Genomic DNA, 15,173 nt, shown 5'->3' on the forward strand with positions numbered 1-15,173 from the left:
ATAACACTGAATTCATGTTTCGCTAAAGCAAAGGTCTACATTAATTTGGAAAAGTATGACAATGGCCAGGAAAACAGTCCACAGTAGAAACACTATGCAAAACTCCCATTACTTCATTGTGTTTACGTGGCATGTTTTGCAAAAGTTTTTTTATCATAACAATCTGAAACACCAGTCCAACGTCTGTTAAGACTTGAATGAATTTTGTGATTTGAGTTTAATTATTGCTTTAAAGGAGAAATGCATCATTCCCAAGAGCTTTCAAATGTTATTTAGAAATAAGTATGCAAATCTGCCTTCCTGTTACAGCTTCCACTTAACACTTCAGGGATTTAAAAACTTTTCTTAGTCAGGACAAGCTTTAGCTCAACAACATAAGGTCAACACCCACTCTCGAGCCTGTGGATACTTGAGGTATAAAGTCAAGATGAGGCCAGAAGAGCTTGACGTCTGCAGCAATTTGTTATTAGACAACAAGATTTTTAAAAGAATTAGATTGTTATTGCAAGGCCCTGGCAGGTTAGCTCAGTTGTAGAGCGTTGGCCCAGTGTGTGGAAGTCCCGGGTTTGATTCCCTATCAGGGCACACAAGAGAAGCAACCATCAGCTTCTCCATCCCTCCCCCCCCCTTCTCTCTCTTTTCTCCTGCAGCCATGGCTTGAATGGTTCAAGCAAGTTGGCCCTGGGTGCTGAGGATGGCTCCATGGCCTCGCCTCAGGTGCTAAAATAGCTCAGTTGCAAGCAGCAACCAGATGGGCAGAGCATTGCTGGTAGGTGCTTGCCAGGTGGATCCTGGTTGGGGTGAATGCCAGAGCCTGTCTGCCTCCTCGTCTCTCACGTAATAATAAAAAAAAGATGTTACTGCAAGAACGTTTAAGCTATAAGCTTCACCTTGGCTTGAAAACCAACTCTAGTGCCTCTGTGCTTTAGTTCTATCATTTTGTAAAATAAAATGAACATAGGGTTCATTCACCAATTCTACTTTCCAGAAATAGGTTTGCTTTGGAAACTGACTCACCAGAGGTGAAAATGAAGGAGGGATGGAATGATACAGGTCAAAAAACAGCTGCAGCGTTGAGGAGTCTAAGAATGCTGAAAGAGAGACAGAGAGCACTTACTGAGATATCCGCATACTGACTCGCAGGCTACCAGTACCCGGCTTGTGAGCACACCTTCCACATTCTTGTCTTACAGAACGCCATCTCCTCTAAAGAAGTGGTCCCAACCTTTTTTGAGCCACAGACCGGTTTAATGTCAGAAAATATTTTCACAGATTGGCCTTTAGGGTAGGATGGATAAATGTATCACGTGACCGAGACAAGCATCAAGAGTGAGTCTTAGACAGATGTAACCGAGGAGATCTGGTCATTTTAAAAAAATAAAACAGGCCCTGGCCGGTTGGCTCAGCGGTACGGTAGAGCGTCGGCCTAGCGTGCGGAGGACCCGGGTTCGATTCCCGGCCAGGGCACACAGGAGAGGCGCCCATTTGCTTCTCCACCCCTCCGCCGCGCTTTCCTCTCTGTCTCTCTCTTCCCCTCCCGCAGCCAAGGCTCCATTGGAGCAAAGATGGCCCGGGCGCTGGGGATGGCTCTGTGGCCTCTGCCCCAGGCGCTAGAGTGGCTCTGGTCGCAACATGGCGACGCCCCGGAGGGGCAGAGCATCGCCCCCTGGTGGGCAGAGCGTCACCCCTGGTGGGCGTGCCGGGTGGATCCCGGTCGGGCGCATGCAGGAGTCTGTCTGACTGTCTCTCCCTGTTTCCAGCTTCAGAAAAATGAAAAAAAAAAAAAAAAAAGAATAAAAAATAAAACATCGTTCAGACTTAAATATAAATAAAACGGAAATAATGTAAGTTATTTATTCTTTCTCTGTGAACCGGTACCAAATGGCCCATGGACCAGCAATGGTCCGTGGCCCGGGGGTTGGGGACCACTGCTCTAAAGTGCTAAGATAATGGGGCTTTTGGTTTTCCTTCTCGTTAGTTTTTATCTCTTTTGTAAAACCGATTCCTTCTTTTGATTCTCAGAGAACTTAAGACAAGCAGGGCTCTGTACATATCAAGAATTTTTATCCTTAGGAACATGCAAACATAAGCACATGTTCTTCTGCTTGGTTTTGTTTTTAAAGCTAGATTTACGTCAGATGAATAACAGAAGTCTCTAGGTGGTTAATGTAAGGTCAAAGTCACATTGGTTAGAAATGAAGAGTTCTTCCAGGCTGGGAGATCTATAAGATATCCCAAGAATCTCTCCCTCACTTTATAAATAGATGCTGAAATTCTAAATGTTCCTAGGCAGCAAGCAAGGGATTGCGGGGTCCTTAGATCACCTGCCAGGCGCTATGCAGAGCTGAGCAGCAGCCCGTTCCAGGTGGTTTGCTCTTACCTGACCTCCAGCTGGTGGGAATCTGTACTGTGCACAGGTCATCTGAGGACTCATCAGTCGATGTGCCGATGAAATCAAAGTTTAAGCAGTTATAAGTGAGTTTGAGTAGTTGCATGAGCAAACCATGCTGACTTTCATCATTCAAGTTTAAATTCTTTCCAGAAGCCTGTAAAAATGACCAGATAATGAGCCCCAAACAATAAGTTCTCCCTTCCAAGCTTGCTACCAGTCTCACAAACAGGCTGTTGGGCCAGAAGAGGAGGGCTCTATTTTAACACAGAAAAGTGATATTTCCTTAGCCACAAGATGCGGTCCCTGTTACCTTAGTGTCCTTACGAAAACCCAGCTCCTTATTTACTGTTATAACACACTTACCATAAAACATGAAACCGATATTTAAGGAAATCCCCCTGACACTTATTCTTTACATGTAGACATAGTGGCCACAGGGAATCCTGGAGCAGTATGTGTGGTTACTTCTCCTGCATCTGAAATTCTAGCTATTTTTGGACAGACTAGGGTTAAGCTCTTGGAGGGAGTTCTCGTGCATTTTATATCCTGTCATATCCTCCTTCCTATTTTTAACACTAGCATCACCAGCATCAACAAAAACCCTTCAAACTGCAATGAAAACAAATCACCACTATACCTGCCTACAGCTCAATACTGAGCCACAGCTACCAGGACCCTCATATTCAAAGTTTAGACCAGAGGTGGACTCAGTGACTGGCTAATTGTTTTGACAGTATCAGAGAGGTGGATTCGATCTTAGTTTTCTCAAAAACTTTTCCCCTTCAGGGGATTGCAACAGCTTTTTGCAGGCAGCTTCCCCAACCTGAGGACTGTCTGGGAATTCTGAGATAAGTAGGTGACTGAGGAAAAAGATGGGTATTATTAAGTGGAATGACAGAAAGAATCCAAACTTGTTTCTAAAATGAAAACTGGACACACTAGAACATGAGAACAAGAACAAAAAAGCCCCAAACCTCCCAAATGAACAAAGAGTGAGAGGCTAATCTCATTAGCTTTCTATAGGAAAAAATAGCCACACATGGTTATAAATGTGCAGAACATGTACGTGAATGTTTCTTAGTTCAACTCGATCGATAAATGAGTTGAAACACCAACTTTACCAACTTTTCTATTTCAAAACAGGTTATTTCCTTATGTAGATATAGTCTATTCCTTCAGGTTATGAAATCTAAATGGGTGTTAAAATTCAAACTGTGCTTCTCCTTACAGATGTTGCCAGTTTCTGTGCTGTGTCCAGTTCGGCGGGGCGGGGCGGGGAGGCGGCTTGTGTTGGTGTGCTGCCAATGCATTCTGAGTCCTCCCAGAGTGCTAGAGCTAACACGCATTCACTCCATACAGGAAGATTTTATGTGGCTATAAGAGCAAACAACAGAATCTCAAACTTTGTGGTAAACTAGATTGCTTTAAGCCAGGAGCACAGGATAAGTGTTCCCTTACTGCTCTTACACAGGGAAACAGCTGAACTAAGGAAATCAGAGTCCCTCCTCTACCATCAGTGGTAAGCCTGACAAGTTTCCTCAGCCTCCTGGAGATGTGTCATGTGAGAGAAGATGACTAAAGAGATGTGTTAAGTGCTCAGGGGGTCCATTAGGAGCTGATATCTAACAAGTCAAGTGACCACTCATTCTCATCCTTTCTATTTTTTTTATTTTATTTTAGAGAGGAGAGACAGTGAGAGTGAGAGAGAGAAAAAGAGAAAGAAGTGGGGAGGAGCAGGAAGCATCAACTCCTATATGTGCCTTGACCAGACAAGCCCAGGGTTTTGAACTGGCGACCTCAGCGTTCCAGGTCGACACTTTATTCACTGCGCCACCACAGGTCTCATTCTCATCCTTTCAAAATGAACTGGGAAGTAGGACCCAACTTAAACCTCACCTGTTTTAGTAAATTGCAGGAAAGCGTGAAGATATCAAACAGCGATGAATCTCGAAAAGAGGAAGCTATTTTTCTGTGCTTGGTTAGAGGATGAGTAGTGTCTGCCTGTGCAGGAAATAAACCAATGCAAGTTTTAGAATTAATTGCAAAGAAAAATTTTTTTCATGCAGACCTCAAATAAACTAGAAAGATTTTCCAATAAAAGCAACATAAATACAAAATATATTTTTAACATTTAAATTATTTTTAAATCATATAAAGTGAGAGGATGCAAAGGACAATAAGCTGCTAATAGCTAGGATATCAGGTCTCTAGAGCTTACAGTGGGAAGACAGAAGAAGGAATAAATATCTCTATTGCAAAGTTTTAATTTACTCTGCACTAAGGTAAAATTTAACACATTTTTGGCAGATACTGCTAATAATTACTATTAGGTTGCATTGTCGTTGAGTTTCAAAACCAGACAGGAACAAGTCTTAGGTTTTGATCAACAATCCACTGTGCTCAAGTTACTGCAGAATTTCCAAAATAGTCACTAACCAATAGCCACGAACTTAAGAAAAATGACAACGGCCTGTAAATACTCTCTTCCTTCTCTAACCTATTAATTTCTGCCTGGAGTCCATACCACAGAAGTAAACACATTACTTAAATGGTTGCATTGGTCACTTATTCCTCTGTTCTTACTTTTTCAGCCACTTTTTGAGTTAATCACTAAATCTTTTACTTCTTTAGTATGTCCTCTATTCCTGACATAGCAAGTACTCAGTAAGTGGAATAAAACATTTCAAGGTTGCCAAGGGTATTTTTAGTCCGAATGAAAGCTTAAATCTCATCTATATACTGACCAGTTTATCCAAAAGGGAGCTAGTTTTGCTTTTGGCACATGAAAAAAAAATGAGGCAAAATTTCTCATAGATAACCAAGTTACGGGCCCTCCTTGCTTTTATTTCTAAGTTCAAAAAGGAACGGTGGCCCTGGCTGGGCAGATCAGTTGGGTAGAGCATCGTCCCCATATGCCAGGGCTGCGGTTTGATCCCCGGTCAGGGAACATGTAAGAATCAAACAATGAATGTCTAAATAAGTAGAACAATGATGTTTCTCTCTCTCATTTCCTTCCTCTCTCCCTTTAAAATCAACTTAAAATCAAAGAGTGGTAACATAAATATACTTTCTGATTTGATTCTGACAACTCCCTAAAAAAATCCACAGAAAATTAAGTTATACAGAGGTTCAAAATATGCCTCAGTTCTAGCTTCAGTGTCACTTTGTTATTATAAATGTTCAAGATAAGCTATTGTTAGATTATATATCATATACCACATATAATCTACTATGCTGATAATAATACTGAGAATAGTTACATGGTATGTTACACACAATTCTATTGTTTTCTTAAAAGATAAGTAAAATTTTTAAGTTTTTTAATATCAACACTGATGTAATTTTTTCCTAATTAAGACATTCTTTTTTCATTGATTTTTTTTTTTTAGAGAGAGAGAAAGAGAGGAAGTAGGTGGGTGGAGGGAGAGGGAGAGGGAGAGGGAGAGGGAGAGGGAGAGGGAGAGAGGGAGAGAGAAAGAGAAACATTGATTTGTTGTTCCATTTATTTATGTATTCATTGGTTGACTCTTGTATGTGCCCTGACCTGGAATTGAACCTGCAACCTTGGCATATCAGGACAATGATCTAACTAACTGAGCTACCTGGCCAGGGTGCAATACTGATGTATTTTTTGAGGCCATGCTTCAAAGGGGAGAACATAATCCCACAATCTCTGTACTTAGTGCGTGCTCTCTAACTACAAGGTAATAATAGTTAAATAAGAAATTATTAAGAACAGAGGCTCCAAAACAAGACTATGTGGGTTTGAGCTCAGATAACGCCTGCTTGCTGTGACACCTTAGACAAATTATTTAGTCTTTACGTACCTCAGCTGCCTTCTCTAGAAAATGGGATGACCACAGTATCTATCTAGGACTATTGTGAGAATGAAACTAGTTAATAAGTGCTTAGAACAGAGTCTGTCACACAGTAGTCATTCAAACATATAAGCTATTATTATTTTGATAATTACCAATCACAATGGCAATTTCATGTGACAGAGAACACTATGAATTCCAGATTTTAATAGGCTAAGCAAGTGCATTTAAAACAGTACCACTTCACAGTTAAAATTTCTCATGGGTTACAAAAACGTCTGCATAACTGAGCAACAACAAACAGTGATGCCAGTGTAATGATTAGCAGACACCAGAAGAGTACGGTATTACAATTAAGACTGGCCTGCTCAATAATTGTAAATTTTAGCTGCATACAAAATTAAATGCCTGAAAAAATAGCCAGAGCAAAAGACAGCACTGGTGTTTCCTCTGTAGTGATCTGTATCACCAATGGTGACTTAAAAAATTATTCAGTATTTAGTAGACTGTTGTATGCATTCTGAAAAGATTACCAGCAAAATCTTTAATAACAGGACATGGTAACTGATTTTAAGTGACTACAAACTTGTACTAATGTATATAGCAGAAGGGGCACACAAATGATGCCTGTTCCACTCTTGCGATTCCTTTTCTGAAACTCATTCTTTTTCATTAGCAAAGAAATTATTTCATAAAGGTTCTAAGGACCATTGCTTGCATCTCTAATAGTGAACACAAATGCAAGGAAAGCTGAGATGCGGATGAAATATTCTGGAGAGAGAATCTAGGACATAAAGAGTGAGGTAGGTTGTACTGACAGAGGAAAACCCAAGGCAACTATTTTGTTTCAAAAGGGCATTAATAACTTACCGCAAAAGCACACAACTGCCAAAAAAGATCATCCCACACAGAGCAGAAAACACCAATACTAAGAAAAAATATGGCACTTACTTCAATGAGGAAGGCTGTAGCACTTACTTGATTAATTTCATTGGTTAGCTGAGATAAAATTGTGACTCCAATGATGCAGTATTCAACACTATCCTGGTAAAAAAACATAAGGCAGAAAGAGGTGCTGTGTGCAGTTTGATTTCAGCATTGGAAGTGCAGTCCTACTTAGAAATGACAGAATCATATGTTGCTATTAAAACTTTCTAGACGAGGTAGCAAGGAACTGTAATTTAAAACTGCTGCTTTTCACGACATAAACCCTAACTGCCATCAAGGAAGACTGTGAAATCTAGACTTTCTCAAAACGGACACCTTTCATATTGTAAAAATAACCATAAACATTATGGTTATTTTTTACATATTGTAAAAATAACCATAAACATATGCAAGTTATAAAGAGAAAGCAGCAAAACACACTAAAGATAAATAAATGTGTAATATCATTTATAAAGAAACCGTATATGGCCTGACCAGGCGGTGGCGCAGCGGATAGAGCATTGGACTGGAATGTAGAGGACCCAGGTTCGAAACCCACCTGAGCGCGGGCTCACCAGCTTGAGCACGGAGTCGCTGGCTTGAACAAGGGGTCACCCATTCCACCGTAGCCCCCCGGGTCAAGACACACATAAGAAAGCAATCAATGAACTAAGGAGCCACAACGAAGAATTGATGTTTCTCATTTCTCTTCCCTCCTGTCTGTCTGTCCCTATCTGTCTGTCTATCTCTCTCTCTCTCACACACACACACATACACAAACTGTATATAACAAAAAGGCAAAGAACCCGATTAAAAATGCACAAAAGATATAAATAGGAAGTTCATAGAAAAACAAAAGTAAGTAGTAAATTAACATATGAAAAATTGTTGTTTCACTCATAACTCAAATGCTGAGATTCCAATTCTTTTATCTATTAAATTGGAAAAATAAAAAAGTTGAGCTCCCAGGGTAGAGTCACAGGGAAACAGGTACCTTTTAATTGTTAAAGGAATCAACATTTTTTTAGGGTAACTTGGAAATATCTCTAAAAGCCAAAATACACATATTCTTATGATTGAGTAATTTCAATAATCCCTACACACTTATTCAAAGTATGACAAGATAGAAATATATGTCAAGAGATCTATCTATCTATCATCTATCTATCACTTACCTACCTACCTACATGGACAGTCACTGAAGTAGTTATTTAAAAGTCGAAATATAGAAACAAACTAAATGTTAGCCATAAGAAATTAGTTAATTGATTTATGGTATTATAGATTAGAACAGTATGTAGGCATTAGAAAGAATGGAGGGCTGGTTTCTGCTGACATGTAAACATGCAAAGCCAAGACACATTAAGGGTGAAAAAGACACAGAAGAGAATGTACCAAGTAAATCTGTTTTGTGTACTTGTTAGTATATAAGTATTTCCTGATATAAGTAAGCTTCGCCTGCTCCTGTTATATTAAATATGTACCTCATACCTGTAAAAACCTCGTGACGTCTGTGATTGCATTTCTGAAGACGTAGTCATCCTTCTGACAGTCGAACCAGCCCAGTTTTGTGATTCTGGCATATAACTGAATAAGTGCTTGTGTCACAAAAGTAGCCAACTTTGGCCGAGTGGCAAGGTAATTGAGCACATAGTTTCCTATAAAACAAAAGCAATCACCATGGTAGAAAGCTCTGCCAGGGAAGGACATCTATTTTTAAATGTACTAAATGTCCAAGAAGTGGTAAATTTATACTATTCACCCTAAACTCCCTTAATTTTTCATGCTACTAAGAAATGGGACTTTCTATTAAGATTAGTAAGTTTTCCAACTGAGAATTTTATACTTGTCACAATGAAGAACTGAAGTATGGCAGCATTGAATCTGTTCCTAGATGGTTAAATAACATGGTCTGCACAGAATTCAAAATCCTTAACAATGTTTTTCTTAGTTATTAGTGGCAGTAAAAACCAAAGGAAAGAAACCTTTTGACAACAAAAGGGGTTACTAGGCTTTATCTAGAAGTAATTATTTTGCACCCTCTTCACTTTCATAAGATCAAAATCATGGGGGGAAAAAACTGGATTCCAGATAGACTGTGTGCTTAGCAATTTCAGAACACTGTCAAGCAACATCAATTTAACCATTGCTAGCACATCATTAAACAAACTACTTTAGGGGAGTACAGATAGTTCTCTACTTACGAATATCTATTCGCTGTTCCAGTGGTAGGGGGTTGTTTGTGCGCGACACAAGCTTGGTAAGGCATGTGGCTGCCAGTAGCTGGGAGTACGATGACTGTGAAAAGAAGGAGGGGACTCAGAATTCAGTTTTACTGAGCTGGCCAGGCATAGGTTTTTATAATCTGGAGATTCATACTCAGGTTCAAGAAAAACAGCTTTGCCATAGTCTATCTCCCAGGTTTCAGAGGGTATGTCATTCTAAGAACAAGCGGCCTCCAATGCTTACTTAGCTGACTTCATCACAAACAAGGGGCAGGATAAAGTGAGCAGCCCTAAGCAACCTGAATCCACTACTTCCCTCACTTCAGGGGGCAAATGGTAGAGAGGATCTTTTCAGAAAGATATTAACCAAGAAATCGACCATCAATAGTGTGGTTAAAGCGATGTTTCAAGAAGATTCACCTCAAAAATATTCCCAAAGTCACCTCAAAAGTCACAGCAGAAAGGAAGAAAGAGAAAGAAGTATTGAAGGGAACCACAACATTATGCTGTACAGTTAACTCCCATATTATGTCCTTCCACCAGCACAACTATGAATCAGCTCAGCCTTGGAGAATATGCATGCTAGTTTTAAAGTAACAATTATTTATGAGAAAGAAAAATTAGAGTGACAGCAATGGAATAGCACGATCATACCCTCAAGTGTGAATTTTAAGGAATTTTAACCTTATGGAGAATCAGAATTATCTCTCTGTTCATAATGTGCAAGAAGGAGTCATGTGCAAATTCCTCTATGTAGCTATATTATACAATGTCACATGACAAAGACAGACTCAGAACCATTAAAACAATTAAATCAAGGGTCAAGGATAACTTTCTAGGAAACTAGAAGTCCTTAACAAAGTAGGCTATCCATAGGCATTACCTAATACCACCAGTTATAAAAAAAAATAAGCTTAAGAAAAAAATCTGTAACAGTGACTTTGGCATGCAACTTTTATTCAACACCCCTGAACATGGTTTAAACTGATAACGGGTGTGTCAAATCACTAACAATGCAAGAGAGACTACTATAACTACACTGCTCACAAAAATTAGGGGGTATTTTATCGCTTCATGTTCATTTTGAAATATCTTCTAATTTTTGTGAGCAGTAGATATAATATGGTGTATAATATCTATTATATTTATATAACATGCAAATATTCTTTATACATAATTCCAACAAATTTGCTAAGTCACTGAGAAGTCAATACATTAAAGGGAAGAATACATTCCACAATAATGAAATGTTTTCAGTATTGCATCACTTTTATTTCAGCCCGCTCAATGCCAACAGCAGGATCTCAGTTAACATAGCATCAAAGATGATACTATGGGGCTCAGTGGAAGTCAATTGGAAAAGACAGTTGTGCATCTTCTATAGTACAAATCTAGGTGAATTGATCCTAAGATAGAGCGATGGAAAAGAAATATATAAAATACTGCATGTGGAAACAGAACAGAGCACCAGGCAATCTCTGACCATAACTCTGTAACCTTCAGATACTTAGAAAAGGGTTAGCTTCCCCAGCTACTGAGGGATAACTTTTAGACAGCTGTAGTCTGTCCTATTTACTGCATAGTACTGTAACACTACTAGTGAAAATTCAAAAAATGGAGTCATCTAGAAATTCTACCCTCTCAATAAATTATTAGCTTTCGTCCTTTTGACGTTTCCTTCCAGTCAAGGGTAGTACTAACTGCCAGGCCGGTGGGGATCCTGACTCTCGCAGGCCCTTTCATGATAATCTGGTTGTATTCTTACCCTTCTTAAGACCCACATCTTGCCAAAACTATTAATTTATTCAAATTATGTCTCATTAAAAGCATTATTTTGATCATTAAACTGCTATTTTTAGCTGGAAGAAGCTAATTCCATTTTTAAAACAATTTTCTTCTCTACTTCTAAGGCATTAGAAGCAACTGTAGGAGAGAAGAGGAAAGAGAAGACTGGGATCCTGAAAGATGACAAGGACTTTGTGGGTAAGAAAGGTGATTATATACAACCCTGTTTTCTTTGCAAAGAGGCAGTACTTTAAGAGTCAACAGAGAAAAGGAGTCCCAGGAATTAGATGCAAGATGAAAAATGATAAGACAAAATTTATGTTCAATGAGATTTTACTGATGAGGCTGCATGGCCTTCTTCTTCTTTATTTTCCAAACCTGGCAGTTATGTTGCTTTTTAAAAGTGAAATTAATAAGGCAGAGACAACTAGAAGAATCAAGGAATAGAATCTATCCCAATCCCACCCCTGAAGCAGAATGTATTTTCTTAAACTTCTGTTATCCTTTAGGGTTTTTCAAATCTTACGTACACTTCCTCTTTCGAGGAGTAGCTGGCACTTGCTCAGGCAATCGGGGCTGTTGGTGAATTCAACCAAGGCTTTCTCTGCCTGGAGTCGAGTGGTTGTGTCTGTGGTCTCATACAGCTGTTTGCACAGATTCTCTAGCTGGGCCAGGCTCTGGAAGAGATCAGTCAAGAAAGAAATCAGTACAGCCCCAGATACAAGCAACATACTGTGCTCAAAATTACTGGACAAAGATAAATAATAATCAATGAAGAGAGACTTGCTTCTCAACTCTGAGAAGCCGGGTGACCTTTATCTAATAATATCCATTTATAGCTCTCTATACTTGATGTTTTGGAAGACAAAATGCTAGAATGCCTATTCAATCTATTTGTTTTTTCAGTTACTCCCTAAAGATCAATCACAAATGATACATTTCTCCCTTGGAAACACCCATTCTCCTAAGCTTTTCCAAAAGGCTTTCAAATAAAAATTCAGAATTTGCTAGTTTGCCAAATTTTTTATCAATACTAGGTGTCACTGCTGTAAAACCAAGCACATAAACACATACTATAGTGTCACATATTTCTTTACATCATTTGAAATATTTTCCCTCTGCCAAGTAGTTATTAATCTACAATTATGTGTATGCTTAAGAGATGGTCAGCCTCTGAGAAAGCTTCAGAACGCATGTACGCACCTTCCTCCTTGGGTCCCTCATGGCTAATGTTCCGCACTCTCTTCTGCTTGACTTTAAACTCTTGCTTTGGTTCCAAATTTAAAATAGCAGGGTCAAAATAAATTCAACCCTGGCATATGTTCACAGAGATAAGATGAGGGAAACGCCCCCAAACAAACCCTTCTCTCTAAAATCCTGAACCAGTTCCAAGGAGGCAGTAAGGGGATGGGTGTGTGCTTTGGTCAAAACCCCCAAAAAAGACACAAATCTATTTCCACTTAATGTGGTGTTTAAAAGTGAAGACTAGTAAGAGTTGACCAACGATCACCTTTCACTAATGGGAGAGGATGACAAACATCTGTTAGACTTTAAAGGAATGGTTTGGACTTTAAGAAGGAACCTGTACCTATTTTTTACAGTAGCAAGCAAGATTTGGTTTAAATAGTTCAAGGAATCCCACTATTAGAAATGACAATTATAACAAGAACAAATAATAATAATAATCAAAGAAACCAACCTGGTTAAGTAGCCTAAAATATATTCCACAGCCAGTCTGCCCCAGGCTTTTATCACCACTTTCCTTCACTGTGCTGCAACTACAAATCACAGTTTTCCCACTAAGCAGGAAAGCCCTTAGAGCAGGCTACCCATTTCACTCAACATAATTAATAAATTTCAAACATTAACCTAAAAGAAACAAGCAAATACTGACACTCTAAGATCATCAGTCTTACTTCAGAGAGCACCCCAAGAACAAACACAACAACCCTTACTCCAAAACAAAACAAACTAACAACCCTTCACAACATCTTGGGGCTCTGATTAAGCTTATGTTTAATTGGTTCCTCTCTGACTTCCCATTTAATACCTTCTTCAATTCAAAAGCACAGAGAAAACTGCTTTGGAAAGAAGATCTCAAAGCACAAAGCTCCAGAAGCAGTCCCTGGATTTTTTCACATAGCTTATAAACACAAAGAATTATTTACACATATTCCATAAAATACATGTGACAGTCAGTGATCTGCTTGCCAATATTGGCCTAAGACCCCAATGACTAATAAATCAGTTTAGTTACAAATTCCCACATTCCTAAGCAAGGGATTAAATCTCCCTCAGGTTTTTTGTTTCAACCTCGCAGGCAAGTTCTGATCCCCACATCCCCAACTTACAAAATGGTTCACTTAAAATAAAGGGAACATATTATTTTAAAAATAGGTAAATGAAGACGGTAGCAGAAAGACAGCCTAAATAAATGGAAAGGCAGCTATGAAATCTGGCACTGGTGTTAGGGGGCAGCAGCAGCCTAGCCTCATGGCCTCTGCAGTACCACACACTCTGAGCTTTCCATATAACCCTGAACAGACTTCCCAAACAGTCATGCTGCTCAAGGTGTAATGATCTCCTTACATCTGATCAATCAGTTCCTGACAGCACTTTCAGTGAAACTCTTATTTATGTTCATTACAACAAAGCTGTTCACATGACAGTGGCTAAGCATCTGTCACCAGTAGTTTTCGGCTGCTAAAAACAAACACGTAGGTTATGGTGGGCTTTTTGTTGTTTTGTTTTGCTTAAATTTAGCAGAGAAAAACATACTGCAGGGTAAGTCTGCTACTGAATTTTCAGCTCAGGAAACAAGACTGCTTAAAAAACACAAAAGTAATTTGACCACTTACACAAAGTTTGAACAACTACAGCTCTTACTTATTAGTTTCTAAAAGAACAAATAGTAAACATTTTGTTTCCCCAAACAATTAGTAAAAACATCTCAAATTCACAAGGTCAGGAGTCTACAAAATTTGGGTTGCCCTTACTTCCCATGGAAGGAGAGGGGCTGAGTGAGACACATTACTTTGTTTTGGATCTTCAATATTCTCAAAGCAAATCTATTAATTATTTTGGATCACCTTTTTCTGGACCCAGAATAAAATAACTTATCCCACAATTATTTAATTTGATATTAAGACTAGTACTTCACATTTTAGGTAGAAACCACACAGCCCAGCATCTTCTCCTCTGCTAGGTTACACCTGTATGAGACCCCCTCCCATCCACCAGTTCTCAGTAAGGAGGGCTATCACATGATTCCAGTTCAGTCCACAGAAACCTCCAGAGAAGAATGTTTATGTTCTATTCCTGAAATTACCAGACCTATAATCCACAGAGAAGCTTCCAGTTGGTCCCACTGCAACAGAAAAGCCCATTTGGGTGAAATACTTCACAGAACTGGAAGGCGATCTTCAATTAACAAAGCATTGCTTTAGTACAAAAAACTCAACCCCCAAGCCTAGACCAGAATGATTTCACCAACAATAGTTACAATGATGGTATTAAAAGAATATATCTTTTAATGTTAGCAACATTATTTTACATAGTCTTTTAAACCTGAATAGAGAAAATGCAGCTCAATTATTCTCTTTTCAATATAAGGTGCTACCAGTTGAGACGATGGATCTCAGTATACAGTAATTTTTTTTTTTAGTGAGAGAAGGGAAGACAGAGACACTCCTGTACATGCCCGACCTGGATCCTCCGCAAGCTACTAGGGGGTGATGCTCTGCCTGTCTGGAGCCATTGCTCTGTTGCTCAGCAATGGAGCCATTTCTTTAGCACCTGAAGCAGAGGCCACAGAGTCATCCTCAGCACCTGGGGCTGACTCCCTCAAACCACTTGAGCCATGGCTGTGAGAGCGGGAGGGAGGGAGAGAGGGATGGAGGGAGAGAGAGAAGTCAGAGGGGGAGGGGTAGAGAAGCAGATGGTGCTTTTCCTGTATGCTCTGATTGGAACTGAACCTGGGATATCCACATGCCAGGCCAATAATCTACTACTGCAGTGTTTTTCAAC

The 15,173-nt window shown here is 39.3% G+C and overlaps 1 protein-coding gene across 1 annotated transcript in view; it reads right to left on the reverse strand.

The window, feature by feature from the left end:
- Nucleotides 1–12,407, reverse strand: part of XPO7 (exportin 7) — a 39,824-nt gene extending 27,417 nt beyond the window's left edge. The window contains exons 1-8 of the mRNA XM_066268015.1: nucleotides 12,351–12,407; nucleotides 11,678–11,824; nucleotides 9,342–9,435; nucleotides 8,629–8,795; nucleotides 7,189–7,254; nucleotides 4,289–4,393; nucleotides 2,381–2,546; nucleotides 1,018–1,091 (exon numbers count right to left, since the gene is read on the reverse strand). Of these exons, the coding sequence (XP_066124112.1) occupies nucleotides 1,018–1,091; nucleotides 2,381–2,546; nucleotides 4,289–4,393; nucleotides 7,189–7,254; nucleotides 8,629–8,795; nucleotides 9,342–9,435; nucleotides 11,678–11,824; nucleotides 12,351–12,371 (840 nt within the window). The 5' untranslated portion in view covers nucleotides 12,372–12,407. The remainder of the gene's footprint in view (nucleotides 1–1,017; nucleotides 1,092–2,380; nucleotides 2,547–4,288; nucleotides 4,394–7,188; nucleotides 7,255–8,628; nucleotides 8,796–9,341; nucleotides 9,436–11,677; nucleotides 11,825–12,350) is intronic.
- Nucleotides 12,408–15,173: the final 2,766 nt, after the last annotated feature.

This window comes from Saccopteryx bilineata, chromosome 1 (genome assembly GCF_036850765.1).
Source record: "Saccopteryx bilineata isolate mSacBil1 chromosome 1, mSacBil1_pri_phased_curated, whole genome shotgun sequence".
NCBI classification, from domain to species: Eukaryota; Metazoa; Chordata; class Mammalia; order Chiroptera; family Emballonuridae; genus Saccopteryx; species Saccopteryx bilineata.